This window comes from Oncorhynchus nerka, linkage group LG24 (genome assembly GCF_034236695.1).
Source record: "Oncorhynchus nerka isolate Pitt River linkage group LG24, Oner_Uvic_2.0, whole genome shotgun sequence".
Taxonomy (NCBI): Eukaryota; Metazoa; Chordata; class Actinopteri; order Salmoniformes; family Salmonidae; genus Oncorhynchus; species Oncorhynchus nerka.
This window is the reverse complement of record NC_088419.1, coordinates 48,513,946-48,537,885: the sequence shown is the minus strand read 5'-3', so window position 1 is coordinate 48,537,885 and position 23,940 is coordinate 48,513,946. Positions and strand designations below refer to the sequence as shown.

At 42.4% G+C, this 23,940-nt stretch overlaps 1 protein-coding gene across 1 annotated transcript; it reads left to right on the top strand.

Annotated features, from left to right (window-relative positions):
- LOC115108069 (thromboxane A2 receptor-like) lies at window positions 1–23,940 on the top strand. The gene is made up of 3 exons (XM_029632002.2): window positions 1–435; window positions 6,654–7,537; window positions 18,127–23,940. The coding sequence occupies exons 2-3, from the start codon at window positions 6,749–6,751 to the stop codon at window positions 18,454–18,456; spliced, it is 1,119 nt and encodes a 372-aa protein (XP_029487862.1). The 5' UTR covers window positions 1–435; window positions 6,654–6,748; the 3' UTR covers window positions 18,457–23,940.

Here is a 23,940-nt window from a genome sequence, read left to right as displayed (position 1 = left end):
TATAGCCTATGCGAACGGCACTGACTGTCTATCTGCCTGCCCCGATCCTCTCTCTCCCTCGCCTGCTCCTCTTCGCTAGTGTTTGGTCTTCGGTCTGTTGTGTGTAGAATAGCTCAGCCCACTCATTGATTGTCCCTACATTGCAAGACAAGAAATTCCTATAGCCTACATTTTATGATTACCGATGCACGGACTGTCTGCATCTCTATCTATCGCTAGCTCGCTCTTTCTTTGCTGTGAGTTTTGTTTTTGAAATATACAAGGTAAATAGTTTCATCCGTTGCAAAAAATACTGAATCTTAGGAGTCGAGGAGTCAATTCCGAATCTTGACACCCAGAAATGCGAGTCGGCGGGCAAGGACTCGAGGAATCGATGAGGTGCCGTCAACTTCGCCTGATGACTTGTGTTTGACAGCGACGCTCTGCTGTGGAAAGGTAAGGTTACATGTTACGTTTTTTTAAACCGAAATTAACAGGTCATTGTAGGCTATTCTAGTTCTAGACTATTCAAATATTCACTAAGTTATGTCTCTTTAACATATTTACGGAGCCTATGGGCTGTATCTTCTTCCAGTTGACAATACTGTAAGTTGTTTTGCTTGTGCCTAGTCTACATGAAATTATGTCTTTTTTAAAATTGAGTCTACTATAGATGTGTTTTGTTTGCGTATTGCTGTTCTTACAGCCTCGTGATGGAATTGTATTTTCGAATTAATTGTGTCAAACTGTCTAGCAATCCCAAGCTTAGCCTTAAACAATAAGGGTAGAACTGGCCATGGGACCATCCCAGCTAGCACATTTGTAACACACGCCATATCATTGCATGACTCCAAATTTACTTTGATATGATGGTTATTCTGAATATTTGGTTACAATACAGGATGAAAAATACAGAAAAAAATATACTTTTAGGAAACGTTCTGTTAAAGTAATGAAATGCGAAGAAAATAACATTATTTTGTCAAGTTTCTTAAATGTGTTGAGAATGTTCCATGGCAAGCAATTCCCAGAACATTGTGGGAAGTATAGTATAGTATTCAAAATAACCATAGGACAACCACGCTCTCACCAAGCTCTAAGAAACTTATGGATCTCAGAACGTTATGCTAGCTGGCATGTATGTTCCCTCAGCCCCATGTTCCCTCAGCTCTACGTTTCCTCAGTATTTCCCTCACGCTATGTTCCCTCAGCCCCATCTTTACTCAGCCTTGTGTTCCCTCAGTTCTATCTTCTAAACCAGGCGTTAGCAAGCCAAATGAGAGGAAAAACAGATTGTAACCCAGTTTAGGAGGGGAAAAAAATATTTTTCACATCCTTGAAGTACACAGATCTTTTGGTAACTTGATTCACTGTTGCTTGAATCAATAAATAAGGATCATCAATAACAGATCAGATGTATGTTTATTGTAACATCATTTTTGTACTCTGAAAAAAATTGCTCAGAGAAAGCATTAAACCGTTTTTACTTGAGTAATCTCAGAAAATGCAATTCTGCTGTAATATTGACAAAAGGTCATGGTCATAATGATTGAACATATTCAGTAGGTCCCATACGCTTACATATTCATGGATGCTGAAAATAATCCCGATTTTTCTACCTTATAACAATAAACATTTGTGCCAATTTGATTGAAATTGGTTCTGTGGGTACTGAGTGAAAATTGGGCTGAGGGAATATAGGGCAGACCCCCAGGTCATGTGACAACGATGCAGTATGCCCTATAGGCTATTTTAAACTGGTTAGGCTACTGTAAATTGACCACAGCCAGACTTATAAAACTATACATTACCGTAAACGGTTCTCATTTAAACAATTTGAAAGCTCTTACATAAAACTCAAATCTAAATTCACATGTCATAAAACTGTTGACTGAACACAGCGCACCTGTTGCCAATTTATTTGTTTTCTTAAAAATATTTTTTTTAACCATTATTTAACTTGGCAAGTCAGTTAAGACCACATTCTTATTTACAATGATGGCTTACTTATCCTGCTGCCTATTCTCTAAAACTGTTGAGCATTTGATCATATTTTCTAGTAGATGTAGAGACCGATTGTTAACACCGATGAGAGGGCATCTGGCAGACAATAATTTCATATTCAAAATGTGATTAACAAACCCAATTTTTGTTATTATGGAAAGATGCTGCTTTCCTAACTACTAGAAATTGCAAGGAAATTGGAGACTGACTACATTAGATGATAGCGCCATGATTAAGCTTTTCCTGACCTCATGATCTTAAAAGGAAAAGCATAATATCGTAATTTAGGCCATTTAGAGGTGGACTGCAACTAAGGCATGCATTAAAAATGGCACAATCCATACATACACTATTATTCCTGTTGTAATTAATAATTGTTGTAATACTAGTTGTCGTCTTTAATTTCCTGTCCTCTCTCTTTTTGGTGCATTTATCCAGTGGTAAATGACTCATTAGTTGGAAAACAAAATTGAATGAGTACAGAAATGAGGATTATGATAGTGGCTGAGTGCTTCAGTGTAATTACTCTCGTGACGGTGTAGTCAAATCATGGAGGTAGACAGGGAAGACTGGAGCCTGGTTGCAACATCTCCCTCATAATGCATGCCATTCCTTCAAGGAATACAGGCGATACCTGATACCGGTTTGCATCCTGGTCCCAGAAAGACCGGAGGTCAAGCCATAGCTGGAAGGGTCTGGTAGTTATTGATTTTGTTTACTATAAATCTCAGCAACCCCAACTATCTACTAAGCCACTAATATTGAGCTGAACCCTTCTCTCTCTCTCTGTGTTCAATATTTGATTGGTGAACTTCTCTGATACGTTTTCTTATTTATATGATCTACTAGAGCATATGACGTTCTGGCCGCAGTGATTTGGGTTCATACCTTCATTGCATTTACAACATGTTCCTCAGTGATAGCATTCTAGGATGTCATTTGGAGAATCTGTTTCCTGTTTTTTCCATTTTGGATATTTCAGGTCCAAGCCAAAATATGTTTAAAGGGTAGAATTTGATAGTGCATATGTGTTCCTGGGGTTGTATAACAACCATCCTCAAATTCTGTTAGCATTCACTATTTGCGCCTCCCGTATGTCCCCATGATAGTCTCTAATTTTACCGGTAGGCTTTGTAATTTCCATTTTGTTTGATGGCAATAGTGAATGACTAGTAAACTGACCTCTGAAAAGTCTGTTTTAATTAAGGACATCATTAAGTACATTTTGACGTAACATAACATAGCTGCATTTCCTGCCAAGAGATACTACAGGCTATGACGGTTATGTTTGTGTGTTCACTAGCTCCCACACTATGGAATCCATGGGGTTAAAGTCTCGATCAACCATAAATTATAGTTGTCTAAAAAGGCTTGATTAAAGGGATAATCCACCCTAAAAATAAAAATCATGACAACGATTTTCACATGTTGATACCAACCTTGTTATAACTGCAACATTAAACATTTGTTTTTACATAGTGTTATTTAACACTAACACCGTTAATCATATGAATTAGTGGTTTGGGATAGATTATCCCAATATGAAAAAAGATTGCAGTCAGAATCCAATATAACTGCAGTTAGTGTGACGTGGTAAGGTTGGACCAAGGTGCAGAGAAAAGACCAGACAAAGAATCTGTGGTTAAAGATAAACACAATACTTTACTGAGAAACTGTAGCCGCAGGATCACAGTACAGTTGGGGAAAAAATAAAACTTCTCGAAAACTCACTCAGGAAACGACCGCACACGGTAAACAATTCAAGCTTCTGCTACATAGGAAAACAGAAAACGCAACTCTTTAATAGGGAAACAATCATGAAATAATAAGACACATCTGAGTCCAATAAAAGTCTCTAGGGCGGTCTCTGCCGCCCCCTGGTGCCAGGAGGAACCATGATAGTTAAAGTGCAGTATAACTGCATTAGACTGCAAATACTGCCTCCAAAATAACCTTTTTATTGCAGTGTAACTGTAGATAGAGTGCAGTATAACTGAAGTTCAACTGCAGTACACTCCAGTTATTCTGCAATTACTGCATTCAAAGTATCACACTCAACTGCAGTTATTGCTCTTTTACTGCAGTTTCAAAACGGCAATCTTTTGTAAGGGGTCTGCTGTTTAAACAGTGTCCGCATGTTAAGATAAGCCAGGTGGCAACAGCCTGATCACTCTGCTACATTTACACTTTTATTAAACAATCAGGCTGGTTCCACCAGGCTATGGAATTTTTTTCAGTAGTGGGGGGGATTGATACAGTTACATATTTCAATTTAAAAAAAAAATATATATATATATATATATATATATATATATATATGTGTGTAGCGTCAGCTAGTGGTAGTCTGCTATATGCCTGCCTGTATTTTTCATCCGATAGTAAATTGAGACAACATGTTTTCAGCACTTTTATTTCCATGACTGATCTAAACTAATTTACTTAGTTTTGTTTATTGTATAATACATTATGTACATGATCTTATACTGGATTAAGCCTACATTTTTGTTAACTGTAATTTCTTTAGTTATGCTCCACCTTTCCCTCCATCTTGGTTCCAATAGTTTATATATTTTTCTAAGAGACAGTCAGTTGGATATGCTCTCTACAAGGTTTTGTATATCTTCCTTATCATATGAACATCATTTTCTGACTCAAATAAGATTCCCTCAAGGTTGCTCTGATGACCAAAACATTTCAAATCGATATTTTCTGATATGTAACTTAAGTTGCATGTATTTGAAGCTATCTACACTGTCAGTCCAAAATTACTTTTTAATTCTGTCATTGATTTTTTTTACATTTCCTCTTACCAAATCATTTACCTTTTTTGATAATATATAAATATGCCAATGACTGGAATGAATTGCAAAAATCAAGGAAGCTGGAGTCTTATATCTCCCTCTCTAACTTTAAGCATCAGCTGCACATCTATCACTCTAGTATTAATGCTAAATTGTCATTATTTTGCCTCTATGGTCTATTTATTGCCTACCTCTCTACTCTTCTACATTTGCACACACTGTACATAGATTTTTCTTTTCTTTTGTGTTATTGACTAAGTTTGTTTATGTGTAACTCTGTTGTTTTTTGTCACACTGCTTTGCTTTAACTCGGCCAGGTCGCAGTTGTAAACGAGAACTTTTTCTCAACTGGCCTTCCTCGTTAAATAAAGGTTAAATAAAAAAAATTTAAGTCTTTTTTTATTTATTCCAAAAACAAAACAAACTTATCAACTCTGCAAAAAAGAAATGTCCTCTCACTATCAACTGCATTTATTTTCAGCAACTTTCTTGGGCCAAGAAACACGAGCAATAGACATTAAACCGGTGTAAATCTGTCCTTTTGGTCTGACGAGTCAAAATGTAAGATTTTTGGTTCCAACCACCATGTCTTTGTGAGATGCAGAGTAGGTGAACGGATGATCTCCACATGTGTGGTTCCCACCGTGAAGCATGGAGGAGGACGTGTGATGTGCTTTGCTTGTAACACTGTCAATGATAACCAGCATGGCTACCACAGCATTCTGTAGTGACACGCCATCCCACCTGGTTTGCGCTTAGTGGGACTAGCATTTGTTTTTCAACAGGACAATGACCCACCACACCTCCAGCCTGTGTAAGGGTTATTTGACCAAGAAGGCGAGTGATGGAGTGCTGCATCAGATGACCAGGTCTCCACAATCACCTGACCTCAACCCAATTGAGATGGTTTGGGATGAGTTGGACTGCAGAGTGAAGTAAAAGCAAAAGAGTGAAGTAAAGTATAGTGGATGGTGGGGGTCTACTTGGGGTGAGTTGATCCTCTGAGAGACTCAAATGGGATGTGTGTAGGCCCCACGCACACCTCAGAGAAGTGTTTGATGCCCTCCCAGTCACCCCATCCCAATCCCCCAGACAGCCCCTCTCCTTTCTCACCAATAACCACCAATAAATCTTAGTTCTAATAACAAACAAGGAATACTAATGATTCAACATCCTTTCCTAATCTGTCCAGAACTCATATTCATTTTACAATGGGTTTACAAGACATAAAAAATATATAATTATACATTTAAGTTCTTTCTTCTCTCTCTCCCGAACCAAATCCATCCCACTCCACCACCTCCTCCCTGTTCTCCCCCCTTTACCCCACCCAAGCCAAGCTTATTCCCACCTCCCACCTTTACTCCCCCTTGCCCCACCCCCAAGCCAAGCTTGTCCCACCCTCCCATCCTTACCCACCCTTGCCCCCAAGCCAAAACAAATGTTCTCAGGCTCTCTCTTGTCTCTCTGCATTAGACCTATAGTAAGCAATAAGTTTGGAACATCAAATTGCAATACAATTGCAGTATCGTATCATAAATACATGTAGAATCTTAAGAATCACAATACATCGTCTCGGCACCTAAGTATCATGATAATATCGTATCGTGAGGTCTCTGGCAATTCCCAGACAGTTTCCATGTTTTTCATCAGAAACTAGATGTTTGAAAGCTGTAAGTAGTTTTCGAGGTCAGTCGAGTGTAATTATTCTAGTTTTAGAATAATTACTCAGCCACAACATATTATATAGTCTCTGCTGAATGGAAGTGTACACCGTTTATGATTCTGTCCTCTGAGGTAAACTGAAATTTCATAAACTTTGTCTACACATTTCTGACTAAGCCAAAATTCTGTCTTCTCATTTGTCAGGGTGAAGAAAAAAGACAATGGAAATCTTCAAAATGGACTAGTTCCTCCTTCTCTTCTGAAGTGCGTTGGGAATAGCCAAACCTCCTCCAGCCACCATGAACCACTCTAACGAGTCGACCCCACTGTGCTTTTCCATCAACAGTCCCCCCTTCAACTACACCCACACCATTGCTTCCGCCTACTTCTCATCAGTGTTTAGTGCACTGGGCCTCACCTTCAACCTCATCGCCTTCGTGGTCCTCCTGAAGTCCTTCCTACGCACGCAAAGCCGGTCGCGCTCCTCCTTCCTGATCTTCCTCTGCGGCCTGGTGTTTACCGACTTCATGGGCCTCCTGGTCACCGGCTCCATCGTGGTCTCCTTCCACTGCACCCAGTTCAACTGGCGCCTCCTGGACCCGCACTGCCACTTCTGCAACTTCATGGGCATGTCTATGGTCTTCTACGGCCTGTGCCCGCTTCTGCTGGGAGCCACCATGGCCATGGAGCGTTTCGTGGGCATCAATCGGCCGTTCGCCCGCTCGACCAGCATGATGACCAAGTCGCGGGCAGTGTCCATAGTGCTGCTGGTATGGGCAGGGGCAGGGTGCATCTCACTGCTGCCCCTGGTTGGTGTTGGGCGCTACCACATGCAGATACCGGGCTCCTGGTGCTTCTTTAAAATTAGCTCAGAGGCAAGCGACATGGCCTTTTGCCTGCTTTTCTCACTGGTAGGGCTGCTGTCCATCGCCGTGTCCTTCCTGCTCAATACAATAAGCGTGGTGACCCTGGTCAAGGTGTGCTGCAGCCAGGACGCTAGGCAGCGGCGCCGCGACTACGAGGTGGAGATGATGGTGCAGCTTATCTGGATCATGATGATCGCTTCCATCTGCTGGTGCCCCCTGCTGGTAAGTGACAGCCTATGGCACTCTGTCAACACATGCACACACAATAAAAAGTACATACAGGGCCTTCAGAAAGTATTAATATACCTTGATTTAATTCACATTTTGTTTTGTTACAGCCTGAATTCAAAATGAATAAATTGTTGATTTTTCTCACCCATCTACACACAATACCCCTTAATGACAAAGTGAAAACATGTTTTTAGAAATGTTTGAAAATGTATTGAAAATGAAATACAGATATCTAATTTACATAAGTATTCACACTCCTTTGGCAGCGATTACTGCTGTGAGTACTTCTGGGTAAGGCTCTAAGAGGGTTGCAGACCTGGATTGTTCAATATTTATTCTTTAAAAAATTCTTCAAGCTGTTAAATTGGTTGTTGATCATTGCTAGACAGCCATTTTCAAGTTTTGCTATAGATTTTCATTCCGACTTAAGTCAAAACTAACTACGCCACTCAGGAACAATCAATGATGTCTTGGTAAACAACTCCAGTGTATATTTGGCCTTGTGTTTTTAGGTTATTGTCCTGCTGAAAGTTGAATTTGTCAACCCAGTATTTGTTGGAAAACAGACTGAATCCGGTTTTTGTTTAGGATTTTGCCTCTACTTAGCTCTATTATTTCATTTATTTTTATCCTAGTCCTTATCCTTTAGCCTACAAGCATACCCATAACATGATGCAGCCACCACCATGCTTGAAATTATGAAGAGTGATGTGTCATGTTGGATTTGCCCCAAACATAATGCTTTGTAGTTTTACTTTAGTGACTTATTGCAAACAGATTAATGTTTTTAAATATTTGTATTCTATACATGCTTCCTTCTTTCACTCTGTCATGTAGGTTAATATTGTGGAGTAACTACATCCATCCTAAGTTTTCACAGCCATTAAACTCTCTAACTGTTTTAAAGTCACCATTGGCTCATGGTTTAATCCCTGAGCGGAATCTTTCCTCTCTGGCAACTGAGTTAGTGTCACATCCTGATCTGTTTCACCTGTCTTTGTGCTCGTCTCCACCCCCCTCCAGGTGTTGCCCATCTTCCCCATTGTATTTATACCTGTGTTCTCTGTTTGTCTGTTGCCAGTTCATGTTTATTTGTCAAGCCTAGCAGCGGTTTTCCCTTGCGCCTGTCTGTTTCTAGTTCCAGTTTTCTAGTTTTCACCATTCCGCCTGCCCTGAGCCTGCCTGCCGTTTCTGTACCTTGTCACACCACACTGGATTATTGACCTCTGCCTGCCCTGACCCCGAGACTGCCTGCTGTTCTGTACCTTTTGAACTCTGATATGGATTACTGACCTCTGCATGCCATCGACATGTCGTTTTGCCTGCCCCCTCTTCTAGTAATAAACTTGTATTACTTTGACATTGTCTACATCTGGGTCTTCCCTGAAACGTGATAGTGAGGAAGGACGCCTGTATCTTTGTAGTGACTGGGTGTATTTATACACAATCCAAAGTGTCATTAATAACTTTACGTGCCCTTCTTTGTGTGGCATTGGAAAACCACCCTGGTCTTTGTGGTTGAATCTGTGTTTGACATTCACTGCTCGACTGAGGGACCCTACAGATGATTGTATGTGGTAGTCATTTCAAAACCGTGTTAAACACTATTATTGCACACAGAGTGAGTCCATGCGACTTATGTGACTTGTTAAGCAAATTTGTACTCCTGAACTTATTTAGGCTTGCCATAACAAAGGCATTGAATACTATTTGACTCAAGACATTTCCACTGTTATTTTTTTATTATTTCTGAAATCATAATTCCACTTTGACTTTATGGGGTATTGTGTGTAGGCCAGTGACAATACATCTCAATTTAATCCATTTTAAATTCAAGCTGTAACACAACAAAATGTGGAAAATGTCAAGGCGTGTGAATACTTTCTGAAGGCACTGTACAGTATATATGTATGTAGGTCATGGGAACATGATATCCTTTCAAACACATTTTAATCATCACTCAGTATTTGAGAAAGTTTGTCATTTCTAAGCTGGAATCCTTAGCTGTGAAACTGTCATGTCTGTTTTTGATATTACTACAACATAGACTTAAACAACAAACACCCCCCCCCCCCCCCTGCGGTTCTATGATCTTTTTTTTACCACGATGCAGGATGCTCCTCCACCCCATTTTCAAAACAAAACGGTGACAAATGCGCCTGGGAGAATAGTGCCGCTGTTTCACCTGCTGCGGATTTAAAATCGAATGCAATGTACCATCATTGTCTACTGCTACCATCATTGTCTGCTCACTATGACACAAATATTAATTTCCACAAAGTTTGCTGCTTCAATGTCTTTAGATATTTTTGTCAAATGTTACTATGGAGTACTGAAGTATAATTACAAGCGTTTCATAAAGTGTCAAAGGCTTTTATTGACAATTACATGAAGTTGGTGCAAAGAGTCAATATTTGCAGTGTTGACCCTTCTTTTTCAAGACTTCTGCAATCTGCCCTGGCATGCTGTCAACTAACTTCTGGACCACATCCTGACTGATGGCAGCCCATTCTTGCATTATCAATGCTTGGAGTTTGTCAGAAGTTTTGGGTTTTTGTTTGTCCACCCGTCTCTTGAGGATTGACAACAAGTTCTCAATGGGATTAAGGTCTGGGGAGTTTCCTGGCCATGGACTCAAAATATCCATGTTTTGTTCCCCAAGCCACTTAGTTATCACTTTTGCCTTATGGCAAGGTGCTCCATCGTGCTGGAAAAGGCATTGTTCGTCACCAAACTGTTCCTGGATGGTTGGGAGAAGTTGCTTTCGGAGGATGTGTTGGTACTATTCTTTATTCATGGCTGTGTTCTTAGGGAAAATTGTGAGTGAGAAGCAACCCCACACATGAATGGTCTCAGGATGCTTTACTGTTGGCATGACACAGGACTGATGGTAGCGCTTACCTTGTCTTCTCCGGACAAGCTTTTTCCGGATGCTCCAAACAATCAGAAAGGGGATTCATCAGAGAAAATGACTACCCCAGTCCTCAGCAGTCCAATCCCTGTACCTTTTGCAGTATATCAGCCTGTCCCTGATGTTTTTCCTGGAGAGAAGTGGCTTCTTTGTTGCCCTTCTTGACACCAGGCCATCCTCCAAAAGTCTTCGCTGTGCGTGCAGATGCACTCACACCTGCCTGCTGCCATTCCTGAGCAAGCTCTGTACTGGTGGTGCCCCGATCCCGCAGCTGAATCCACTTTAGGAGACGGTCCTGGCGCTTGCTGGACTCTCTTGGGTGCCCTGAAGCCTTCTTCACAACAATTGAACCGTTCTCCTTGAAGTTCTTGATGATCCGATAAATGGTTGATTTAGGTGCAATCTTAATGGCAGCAATATCCTTGCCCTTTTTTTGCAATGCAATGATGACGGCACGTGTTTCCTTGCAGGTAACCATGTTTGACAGAGGAAGAACAATGATTCCAAGCACCACCCTCCTTTTGAAGCTTCCAGTCTGTTATTTGAACTCAATCAGCATGACAGAGTGATCTCCAGCCTTGTCCTCGTCAACACTCACACTTGCGTTAACAAGAGAATCACTGACATGTCAGCTGGTCCTTTTGTGGCATGGCTGAAATGCAGTGGAAGTGTTTTTTGGGGGATTCATTTCATTTGCAAGGCAAAGAGGGACTTTGCAATGAATTTCAATTCATCTGATCACTCTTCATAATATTCTGGAGTATATGCAAATTGCCATCATACAAACTGAGGCAGCAGACTTTGTGAAAATTAATATTAATGTCATTCTCAACTTTTGGCTGTGACTGTACACACAGATCATACACGTAATGTTAGCTAGCGAGCCAGCCATGTAACATCAGCTAGCTAGCTAACAGTAAGCTTCAACTTGCAATGAAAACAACTTTCTGACAAAATTAGAAATGTATAATATTTGAAACTGTAGCTGGACTCTTACTCGGTACATGGATGAATGCTTCACAGGAGACTGCAACCCCTTTCATTATATAAGACGTCCTGTGTCGTTTCTGTTTTACTTGTACAGCTCGCTTTGCCCACCGTTGTTGTGTCAAGTCACTCTGGTTCACACTGACTGTGCAATGCCATAAGAATCATCTTAAGCTTTAGCCCCCACCCAAACTCTGACCATTTTACTCAGCCCTAGCAGAGCTGGTTTGGCTGTTTTCATGTTAGGATTACCTAGACATACTGACCAGCTCAAATATACAGAAGTGTGCTATATGGCAGACAAATCCAAACTGATCTCTCAGCATGTCCAGCCCACTCATTATATTAGCCAATCATGGCTAGCAGGAAGGTTGCAGTCTTTTTATGTGGCTTAACCAACTAGGCTTGTAATTTTAACAATTTTATTCGTATTTACAGATGCCATACAAGTTTGTTATTAAGGCGCGGGAAAGTTCACATGTTCGAGAAGGCATTTTTGCCAAAAATACATTTTGATTAAAAAAAAGTTCACGTTCAAATGGCTGTCCTGTGAAGTAGTGACCCGCAGCATACGCCTAGTTTCCTGAAACGGGTCACATGTTGTCTGTCAAGGGTTATTTTAACTTGTTTTGTACACTAGAGGGTACTGTGTGTGGTGTGTGTGTGTGTGTGTGTGTATATAGGTAGCACAGGTGACCAGGAAGGGTTAGCACAGGCGAGAAGAGAGCACATACGGTAAGAACTGTATCACAGACGTAGCTTATAGAATGCATCTCTCTGCACCTTTTCTACAGGAATGTGTTTAGGAGCTATTTAAATTTTATATGCGCAATACATGGGAACTTCACCCAAAAACGTTTGGACATCTGATTTTTGCTGTGTTATGGACAGATCTCTCCTGCGCAAGTGGCTTTTCATAGGAAATCGCCACTCCAGCCACCTTCAATCAGATATGTGACCCCTGGGTTTACATCCTGTGCCAGGAGTCAAGACTGAGGCAAAGATTTTTTGTATTTTTATAGCACCCCTGTCTTCACTCACCCCACATTGGTTTGGGCTGTTGGGACTGTCCGGACCTCATCTCGAACCTGATCATCCAAATGCCTGAATCATTCATGCCACAACCAAAATATGGACTTTTCTTTATTTTCTTGTTTTGTGTTGTTCAATGTTCTTCATCATTAAACTCATTAACTGCACTTGCATCCTGACTCATCTGCATCTACGTTACAGAATATTGCCTCACAGAATGGAAACGGCATCCAGCGGATGGAATGTGCTGGTGCTCCGCACCTTATTCAGAAGATGTTTGAGTGAGGAGGTGCAGACAGAGCTGGCATGCAGAGATGACACTCATTGGACGCACTCATCGCAACGGCCATCTGTCTGTATAACCTCCTTCGGGAGCGTCAGCACTCCCATCGCTTATATCCCTCCTTTGTTGACTGATCTGAGTCAGAGCCTGAACCAATTGAGGTAGGGGCTACGCGTATCTCCACGGCTGAGTGATGCTGTCGGAGACAACTGGGGCGATGTCCCTATTGTGTCCTGGAGGGACAGCTTCAACTGTGTCCACTAAGTTCTAACCCAAGAGTCACTAAAGCAGAGGGACTGTCCAATGATCATCCGTCTCATGGGGTAGATCAGGGTGTGAGTATTCATCTTCACTCTCCAACAAACCTTTCTTAGTACCTATTTCAATAGCTGTCTCTCCCTCGTGTTGTTTCCACAGCTTTATTTGACTCCGGAGCCACGGGGAATTTTATTGACCAGGCCCTTGCCTCCTCCCTGAACATCATACCCGCTCTCCTCTCCGTTTTCAGTTCAAGCACTGGATAACCAACTACTGGGATCTGGCACAGTCACCCACATCACAGCACTGCTCACCATCACTGTGGGAGCCCAGCACCAAGAAAGCATCACCTTCCTCGTTATCCAGGCACCCGTACACAAAGTCGGCCTTCCGTGGCTAAACGCCACGACCCCACCATGTCCTGGCCGAGGATGGAGATTACGGCCTGGGTACCCAGATGCCGGAAGACCTGCTTTTCCTTACCTTGTGGTTCACGTAGGTTGAGAATCCTGTGGTTTTCCTCCAGGCCGACATCCCAGAAGTTTACCAGGATCTCTGGGATGTTTTCTCCAAGACTCACGCCACCTGTCTCCCTCCTCTTTGCCCCTGGGACTGAGCCATCGACCTGCTTACAGACTCTTCGCCTCTGCACAGCCGCATCTACCCCGTCGGTGGCTGAAACCAAGCCTTTGAAGGAGCACATCCAGGAGGCTCTCCAACAAGGTTTCATCCGCCCGTCCGACTCCCCTGCATTGGCTGGCTTCTTTTTCGCAGTGGTGTAAAGTCCTTAAGTAAAAGTACTACTTAAGTCCGTTTTTGGGGGTATTTGACAACGTTTAAATCACTACATTTCTAAAGAAAATAATGATTTTTTTTTTTTTTTACTCCATAAATTTTCACTGACACCCAAAAGTAGTCGTTACATTTTGAATGCTTAGCAGGTTAGGAAATGTGGTCTAATTCACATACTTATTAAGAGAACATCCCTGGTCATCCCTACAGCCTCTGATCTGGCGGACTCACTAAACACATGCTTCGTTTGTAAATTATATCAGAGTGTTGAAGTGTTAAAAAACTAGAAAATGTGGTTGTCTGCTTTGCTTAATATAAAGAATATGAAATAATTTATACTTTTACTTTTTATCTTAAGTATATTTTAGCTTTTTTACATTTACTTTTACTAGTATATTTAAAAACTGAATAATTTTAGACTTTTACTCAAATAGTATTTTACTAGGTGAACTTCACTTTTACTTTAGTTATTTTCTATTAAGGTATCTTTACTTTTACTCATTACTTTTTCCACCACTGCATCTTCGTGGTCAAGGATGGGGGTCTTCTTCTGTGTACTGACTACAGAAGTCTCTTCCCCCTCCAGTTGGTTCCGGCCGCCATTAAACAGCTGCACGGGGCCCAATTTGTTTTACCAAGCTGGACCTGCGGAGTGCTAACAATTTGATCGGCATCTGAGAGGTATAAGGGCACCAGGCAAAACCCAGATGCAGACACCGATGGTTTGAGTCTTGATATTTATTCAACAATCCAAACGGGGTAGACAAGAGAATGATCGTGGAAAGGCAATGAAGCTTTTGGTCCTGGGCAGATCACTTAGGACAGGATGGCCCCCACTCCAACATCAGAAGCATCAACCTCTACCTCAACACAAATTGACATGACGGATCCGGATGGATGAGGATGGGTGCTATGGTGAACCAATGCTTCAGGTCCACAAAGGCTCTGTCGACAGCTGGAGACCATGTGAACTGTACATTGGGAGAGGTGAGTGCAGAGAGGGGGGCCGCCAGGTTGCTGTAACCCCGAATGAAACCGCGGTAGAAGTTAACAAAATCCAGGAAACGTAGCAGGAAACTGCACCCTGGACGTAGGTTGAAGCCAATCCACCACTGCTTTCACCTTTCCAGGATCCATCTGGACATTTCCCTCAATGATGACATATCCCAGAAAGGGAGTATCTGGCTCATCCGTTGCCGATGATTCTCGAGGGAGCTCGGGTGGCTTTGGATCCTCTCTAAAAAAACAGCCTTCGGATTCCTTCGAGCCACTGTGGATGAATGAGTGTGACCTAGGCCAGACCTCTTCTCGCTCCTGCATTCCCTTAGATGTCCATCAAGTCTAATGGTGAGGGTGATGAGGGAATTGAGGTCCACGAGTAATTCCCGAGCATCTAGCTCATCTTTTACCATCTAGGATAATCCGTGAAGAAAGGTATCGAAAAGAGACTCAGGATTCCAGGCACTCTCGGCGCCCAACGTGCGAAAGTCAACAGAGTAGTCTGCCACACTACGGGAGTCTTGAGGTAATTCAATACGTTTTTGGGCCACCTCTCTCACGGATACCGGATAATCAAACACCTTCCTCACCTCTGCCATGAAATCCTCCAGATGATGACAAATGTCGGATTGTTGCTGCCAAACTGCCGTAGCCCATGAGAGCACCCTTCCCGACATTATCGGTCCGAAGGAAACAAAGATGACTTTGGCTCAAAAATAAGAGAGCACTGAGACAGAAAACCCCAGCAGGTACCAGGATCCCCAGAGTATCGCTCCGTAGGAGGTAAGCGTGGTTCTCGGGGAGCAAGAGTAGGCTGTGCAAATTCACCACTAATAGGGAAAAGGTTACTAGGTGGTTGGGGGTTCTCAGAGGTGGCAGGCTGCCTAATAACTAACTCCCTGATTTTGTTCCATAATATCCTTAAACCCTTAGTCGTCAGGGAACGAAGCCCTTCCAAAAGCCCTTCCAAAAGGTCCTGTAGTAACTCTTCATGCCTCCCAATGGTGGCTCCCTGCATGGAGACAGCGTGGCGGAGCTGGTCCAAGTCTGCTGGGTCTGTCATGGCCAGTTCGTACTATAAGGGCACAAGGCGAGACCAGCAGAGTGTCTGGGCACAACGAGTACTTGGTGATGCCTTATGGTTTAACCAATGCTCTATCGGTGTTTCAGGCATTTGTGAACGAGGTGTTTCGGGACATGCTTGGGCGCCAGGTGGTCGTGTATATCGACGACATCCTGATCTACTCGGACACCTTGGAGTAGAACATCGGCAACATCCAGGTAGTCCCGGGATGCCTCCTGGAGAACCATTTGTATGTGAAAGCGGAGAAGTGCCAGTTCAATCAGGTTGCTGTCTCCTTCTTGGCATATCGGATCAGCCCGCAATGAGTTGTTATGGAGGAAAGAAAGGTAGATGTGATCAGGTCATGGCCAGACCCAACCACCATAAAGGGACTACAACGTTTTTTGGGGTTTGCCAACTTTTACCGCCGCTTCATCAGGAACTTCAGCTCCATCGCTTCTCCTCTCACCTCTCTCCTCAGAGGTGGTCCTCGAAAGTTGGCGTGGAATCCTGCAGCTGATGAGATCTTCCGCCTGCTGAAGGGGCATTCACCTCCGCCCATTGCTGAAACACCCAGACCCTACACTGCCATTCATGCTGGTGTTTTACGGGTACTATTTAATGAATCTGCCAGTTGAGTACTTGTCTGTTTCTCAAAATAGACACTCTTGCTCAGTTGTGCACCAGGGCCTCTCACTTCCCTTTCTATTCTGGTTAGAGCCAGTTTGCGCTGTTCTATGAAGGGATTAGTACACAGCGTTGTACCAGATCTTCAGTTTCTTGGTAATTTCTCGCATGGAATAGCCTTCATTTCTCAGAACAAGAATAGACTGAATTTCAGAAGAAAATTATGTTTCTAGCCTTTTTGAGCCTGTAATCGAACCCACAAATGCTGATGCTCCAGATACTCAACTAGTTTAAAGAAGGCCAGTTATATTGCTTCTTTAATCAGGACAACAGTTTTCAGCTGTGCTAACATATTTGCAAAAGGGTTTTCCAATGATCAATTAGCCTTTTTAAACTGATACACTTGGATTAGCTAACACAACATGCCATTGGAACACAGGAGGGATGGTTGCTGATAATGGGCCTCTGTACGCCTATGTAGATATTCCATTAAAAATCAGACGTTTCCAGCTATAACAGTCATTTACAACATTAACAATGTCTACACTCTTTCTGATCAATTTGATGTTATTTTAATGGGCAAAAAATGTGCTTTTCTTTCAAAAACAAGGTCATTTCTAAGTGACCCCAAAATGTTGAAACGCAGTGTATATATTTTATTTAAAATTACGGCTTGTAATGCCCTATGGGCATGACTCCTCCGACCGCATTGACTCACTGGCTGTTACCTGCAGTTCTGAGACACTAAGTCACTTTGGGTCTGTTAGTATTTTTGACATACAGATGTAGGATTTTTAATTGTATCACTATTTTGTTGCTAAAAAATGTCAACTTGTAGTGTATTCAAGGTTTTAAAAGGATTCTAAAGTTTGTGATTTCCACTTTAAAATGACAGACTTGATTTGCAAAAGATGTATCAACCCATACAAAAAAATGTCCATTATTTGTAGTACACATAATTCCTATGTTCTGTTGCTGCAGTATTATTTTCCTGCTGTAGCAAACCGGCTCAAATTAAGATCCTACAATTGCGTTAAATGCAAATGATTTGCGGAACACAAGTGCATATGTTATGCCTGAGGAGTCGAGCTTGTTAGCATATCTAGCTGCTCCCAAAAGAGTGTTGTTGCCCTGGCGCTAATGGGACTAGCAATAAGGCTAGCGGCATGCCTATATGGGAGAATGATTGCTCTGTGGACGCTTGGGCCAGTGCCTCCAGAGGCCCGGCCCAAATTAGCCCAGCAATGTACTCCCTGGGTGGACCGAGTCCTGGTCTCAGACATCTGTGTGTGTGTGTGTGTGTGTATGTGTGTTTGTGTGAAGGCCGAAGCTGCTGCACTTGTGTGTTCAAATGACTGATGACAACTCTCACTCTTCCTGTCACTTCCTCTGTCCCTCTATCTGTTGTTTTTATTTTTCCCCCTTCTCATTGTCTGTCTGTAAATGGTTTGTCTTTCCTTCTCTCTCCTTATTCTGTCCTTTTCTCTCTATGTATATCCATCTCTCATCCTTTTCTGTCTTTCTCTCTCTGTCCTTCTATTTCTTTCCCTATTACTTTATTTTTCTTTGTCTCTATCTACCTCTCTCTCCTCCACCCATTCCTCCCTCCTTCCCCTTACACTCCACAGGTGTTTATTACAAAGACTGTGTTTTCGGGGAGCCCACTCCGGATCCATTACCTGCTGCTCTTCATTCGCTTCGCCACCTGGAACCAAATCCTGGACCCCTGGGTGTACATCCTGTTTCGCCGTGCTGTCCTCAAGCGCCTCTACCCCCGCTGGGACTGGTCCCAGGGCTCCATCAGGACCCTGTACCCCTCCTTCGTTGGTACCGTCTGCCGGCTGACCCGTGCCTCCGTGGGCAGCGACCCGCTAGGGGGAGGCGATGGGGGTGTGTCGGTCAAAGAAGAAGGCAAACCCCAGTCGTTTAATGTGAAGGCTCCACCTTCACCGCCTTGACTGGTTCCTGTTGTGCATTGGTGTTTATCTTCGTCGGTGAAGTTGTTGTTATTTCAGAATCAACTTTATTTTACTTGGTGATCTAGTGCTGTTAGTGATAGACAACATTTAGAAACAGAATACAGACAACAGAGTTAAAAAATAGTTTACATACACTACCGGTCAAAAGTTTTTGAACGCCTACTCATTCAAGGGTTTTCCTTTATTTGTACAATTTTCCACATTGTAGAATAGTGAAGACATCAAAACTATGAAAAAACACATGGAATCATGTAGTAACCAAAGTGTTAAACAAATCAAAATATATTTTATATTTGAGATTCTTCAAAGTAGTCACGCTTTGCCCTGACATCTTGGCATTCTCTCTTTTCCAACAGTCTTGAAGGAGTTCCTACATATGCTGAGCACTTGTTGGCTGCTTTTCCTTCACTCTGCGGTCCAACTCATCCCAAACCCTTTCAATTGGGTTGAGGTCGGGGATTGTGGAGACCAGGTCATCTGATGCAGCACTCCATCACTTTCCTTCTTGGTAAAATAGTCCTTACACAGCCTGGAGGTGTTCTGTTGAAAAACAAAGTATAGTCCCACTAAGCCCAAACCAGATGGGATGGCATATTGCTGCAGAATGCTGTGGTAGCCGTGCTGGTTAAGTGTGCCTTGAATTCTAAATAAATCCGTGTCACCAGCAAAGCACCCCCACACCATAACACCTCCTCCATGCTTTAAGCTGGGAAATACACATGCGGATATCATCCGTTCACCCACATCGCTTCTCACAAAGACACGACGGTTGGAACCAAAAATCTCAAATTTGGACTCCAGACCAAAAGACACATTTCCACTGGTCTAATGTCTAATTACTCGTGTTTCTTGGCCCAAGCAAGTCTCTTCTTTATTATTGGTGTCCTTTAGTAGTGGTTTCTTTGCAGCAATTTGACCATGAAGGCCTGATTCACACAGTCTCCTCTGAACAGTTGATGTTGAGATGTTGTCTGTTACTTGAAAACATATATTTATATGTACATATTCTTATTCCATCCCGTTGGATTGTGTATTAGGTAGTTGTTGTGGAATTGTTAGATTACTTGTTAGATATTACTGCACTGTCGGGAACTAGAAGCACAAGCATTTCACTACACTCACATGAACATCTGCTAGCCATGTGTATGGGACCAATGAAATGTGATTTGAACTATGTGAAGCATTTACTTGGGCTGCAATTTCTGAGGCTGGTAACTCTAATGAACTTATCCGCTGTAGCAGAGGTAACTCTAGGTCTTCCATTCCTGTGGCGGTCCTCGTGAGCGCCAGTTTCATCATAGCGCTTGATGGTTTTTGTGACTGCACTTGAAGAAACTTGAAAGTTAATGACATTTTCCGTATTGACTGACCTTCATGTCTTAAAGTCATTTATTTTTGCTTATTTGAGCTGTTTTTTCCATAATATGGACTTGGTCTTTTACCAAATAGGGCTATATTCTATATACCCCTCCCTAACTTGTGACCACACAACTGATTGGCTCAAACGCATCAAGAATGAAAGAAATTCCACAAATAACTTTTAAGAAGGAACACCTATAATTGAAGAGCATTCCAGATGATGGCCTCATGAAGCTGGTTGAGAGAATGCCAAGAATGTGCAAGGCTGTCATCAAGGCAACGGGTGGCATTTGAAGAATCTCAAATAAAAAATATATTTTGATTTGTTTAACACTTTTGTTTTTGTTACTACATGATTCCAAATGTGTTATTTCATTGTTTTGATATCTTCACAATTATTCTACAATGTAGGAAATTGTAAAAGTAAACAAAAACCCTTGAATGAAGTGTTCTAAAACTTTGGGCCGGAAGTGTACATTATATACAACTAGGCAGTGTGAGCATAGAGCTATAAGAGAATGAGCATATATACAAATGTATAGTATCAGTATGGCTACAGTGCATTCGGAAAGTATTCATGCCCCTTGACTTTTTCCACATTTTGTTACGTTAGTCTTATTCTAAAATTGCTTAAATAAAACATTTTCCTCAGAAATCTTCACATAATGACAAAGGGAAAACAGGTTTTTAGAAATTATTGTAAATGTATTACAAATAAAAAACGGATACCTTATTTACAAAAGTATTCAGACCCTTTGCTATGAGACTCGAAATTGAGTTCAGGTGCATCCTGTTTCCATAGATTACCCATGATGTATCTATAACTTGATTGGAGTCAACCTGTGTGAAATTCAATTGATTGGACATGATTTGGAAAGGCACACACCTGTGTGTATATAAGATCCCACAGTTGACAGTGTATGTCAAAGCAAAAACTAAGCCATGAGGTCGAAGCAATTGTCTGTAGAGCTCTGAGACGGGATTGTGTCGAGGCACAGATCTGGGGAAGGATACAAAAATGTCTGCAGCATTGAAGATCCCCAAGAACACATGGAAGAAGTTTGGAACCACCAAGACTCTTTCTGGAGCTGGCCGTCCGGCCAAACTGAGAAATCGGGGGAGAAGGACCTTAATCGGGGAGGTGACCAAGAACCTGATGGTCACTCTGACAGAGCTATAGAGTTCCTCTGTGGAGATGGGAGAACCTTCCAGAAGGACAACCTTCTCTGCCGCACTACACCAATCAGGCCTTTATGGTAGAGTGACCAGATGGAAGCTACTCCTCAGTAAAAGGCACATGACAGCCCGCTTGAAGTTTGCCAAAAGGCACTTAAAGACTCTGACTCTCTGGTCTGATGAAACCAAGATTGCACTATTTGGCCAGAATGCCTAGTGCCACGTCTAGACAGCCAAGACAACGCAGTAGTGGCTTCGGTACAAGTCTCTGAGTGGCCCAGCCAGAGCCCGGACTTGACCCCGATCGAACATCTTTGGAGATACCTGAAAATAGCTGTGCAGCAACGCTCCCCATCCGACCTGACCGAGCTTGAGAGGATCTACAGAGAAGAATGAGAGAAACTCTCCAAATATAGGTGCGCCAAGCATGTAGCGTCCTACCCAAGAAGACTAATTGCTGTAATCGCTGTCAAAGGTGCTTCAACAAAGTACTGAGTAAATGGTCTGAATACTTATGTAAATGTAATTTCTTTATTATTATAAAAATTAGCAAACATTTCTAAAAACCTGTTTGTGCTTTGTCATTATGGGGTATTGTGTGTAGATTGATGAGGGGGGGGGACAATTTAATCCATTTTAGATTAAGGCTGTAACGTAACAAAGTGTGGAAAAAGTCAGTGTCTGAAAACTTTCAGACTTTGGTGTTTTCTGAAGTCAACCACCATTTCCACGGTTTTGTCTGTGTTGAGTTCCATGTTATTGCGACTGCACCAGGCCACTAACCAGTCTACCTCTCCACTGTGCATGGACTAAACACCGTCGGTGATGAGACCAACCAGAGTGGTGTCATCTGCAAACTTGAGTAGTTTGACAGATGCTTTGTTGGAGGTTCAGTGTTGGTGTAGAGTAGAAGTGAGAGCACACATGCTTGCGGCGCTCCGAGTCTGAGCTTTCCCAGCTTCACATTTTGCGTCCTGTTGGTCAGGATGTCAGTGATCCCACGGACAGATGGACACGTTCAGCTGGGAGAGTTTTGTTTTGTAGCACTTCTGGGATGATGTATTGAACGCAGAGCTAAAGTCCACAAACAAAATCCTTGCGTATGTCTTTGGGTTACCGTGGTGTTTGAGGATATAGTGAGGCCCATGTTGACAGCGTCATCCACAGACCTATTAGCTCTGTAGGCAAACTGCAGTGGCTCGAGGGAGCTATTAGTGATGGTTTTGAGATGGGACAGTACGAGACGCTTTAAGGTTTTCGTGATGACTGAGGTGAACGCTACAGGTCTGTAATCATTCAGACAGGACACATTTTGTTTTTTCAGAACTGGAACAATTATGTAAACAGGCAAGAACAGTGCATTGCTCTAGTAAGTGGTTGAATATGTCCGTGAAAACGGAAGAGCTGGTCAGCGCAGTGCTTAAGTGTGTCTGGAGAGACCTTGTCTAGGCCGGCAGCCTTCCTGCTGTACTGTTTCCTAAAGAGTGTTGACTGTGATTTATATTGGTTTTTTTTATGTGCTGTTTATAGAGTTCTAAAAGTAGACTGAACATGGGCAGGGCTGTCGCATGGCATTGGAGCTCAGAGCTGGTTATTCCTGTGCCTTAAGCACATAGTGGGGCTCCCGAGTGGCGCAGAGGTCTAAGGCACTGCATCTCAGTGCTAGAGGCGTCACTACAGACACCCTGGTTTGAATCCAGGATGTATCACAGGGCGGTGCTTAATTAGCCCAGCATTGCCCGGGTTTGGCCGGTGTAGACCGTCATTGTAAATAAGAATTTGTTCTTAACTGACTTGCCTAGATAAATAAAGAAAAACTTAAATACTGTTGCCAGTGGGGTGATTGTGTGTGGTGGTATTAAGCATTGTTTAGTTGAGAACAAGGAAATGTATGCAGTGTGTGGATGTTTCTGAAGAATACACAGCCGTCAGCTTCCATGCCAAAGACCACAAGGCCGTGGCATATGTGTGTGCGTGTGAGTATGCGCTTGAATTTATACCTTCATGTGAAAGTGTGTTTGTGTGTGTGCGTGTACTAACTTTCTCCTGATGGTATGAAGCTGCTCTAACAGAGCAACCAAGCACAGTATTCATCACCAAAGATAACAAAGGACAACTGTCATCGGCTCTGGTGAGGTATTTAGCCTCCGATGGAACAGTGCCACAGGTTGGTTGGCTGACTGCCCTTCAGACAGTATCCCTCACCTGGGCATATTTTGACTCAACACTCCTTATCTGCTTAATGACTCTTAGAGTTGACCCCCCTATTCTGTCCACGGGTTCAACTCTGGCTGACTTTCATACAGTGAAGCAGGGATGGGCCAAAGAGGCGTTTTATTTTGTGGAATGTCATGGATTCACTTCCAGGGAGAGATATTCCCCATATATGGACATGAATGCATCATTATTTGTTAATCATGAGCATTACTCCAATAAACTCCTCATTCATTGTGTTACAAATCCTTTGAAGGATAAAATACAAAGTTCAATGCGAGATCAACTTAAAGCCAGGCAGTCAAGTGTGAAAACAGTATTATTTATGTGAGATGATGCCAGAAACAATACATATCATGCTGCATGTTAGTTCACTGTGCATGTGTACACTAAGTGTTCAAAACATTAAGGATTTGTCGGAGCATGGGCTCTACAGGGTGTCGAAAGCGTTCCACAGGGATGCAATTTATGGAAAGAGTCGGTGTCCTTAATGTTTTGTACACTCAGTGCATATCTTTGCTTTTGCAAGTCTAATTTTTAGAAGGAAAACAGATGGGACTATGTTATGTCTGACTGTGTATATGGTTCAGAAATGTTAGAGTAGTATGTTGTGTCATGACACAGCATGTGCAATGCAGATGTAGAGTTTATACAGTGCTCGAACATTGGCATGTGTTTACTCCAAGGGGAAATAAAACATTAAGATTAGACCAA

Coding starts and splice junctions, on each gene's coding strand:
- LOC115108069 (XM_029632002.2), top strand. CDS start 6,749: ATGAACCACTCTAACGAGTCGACCCCACTGTGCTTTTCCATCAACAGT. Junction 7,538..18,126: donor TCTGCTGGTGCCCCCTGCTG/GTAAGTGACAGC, acceptor TACACTCCACAG/GTGTTTATTACAAAGACTGT.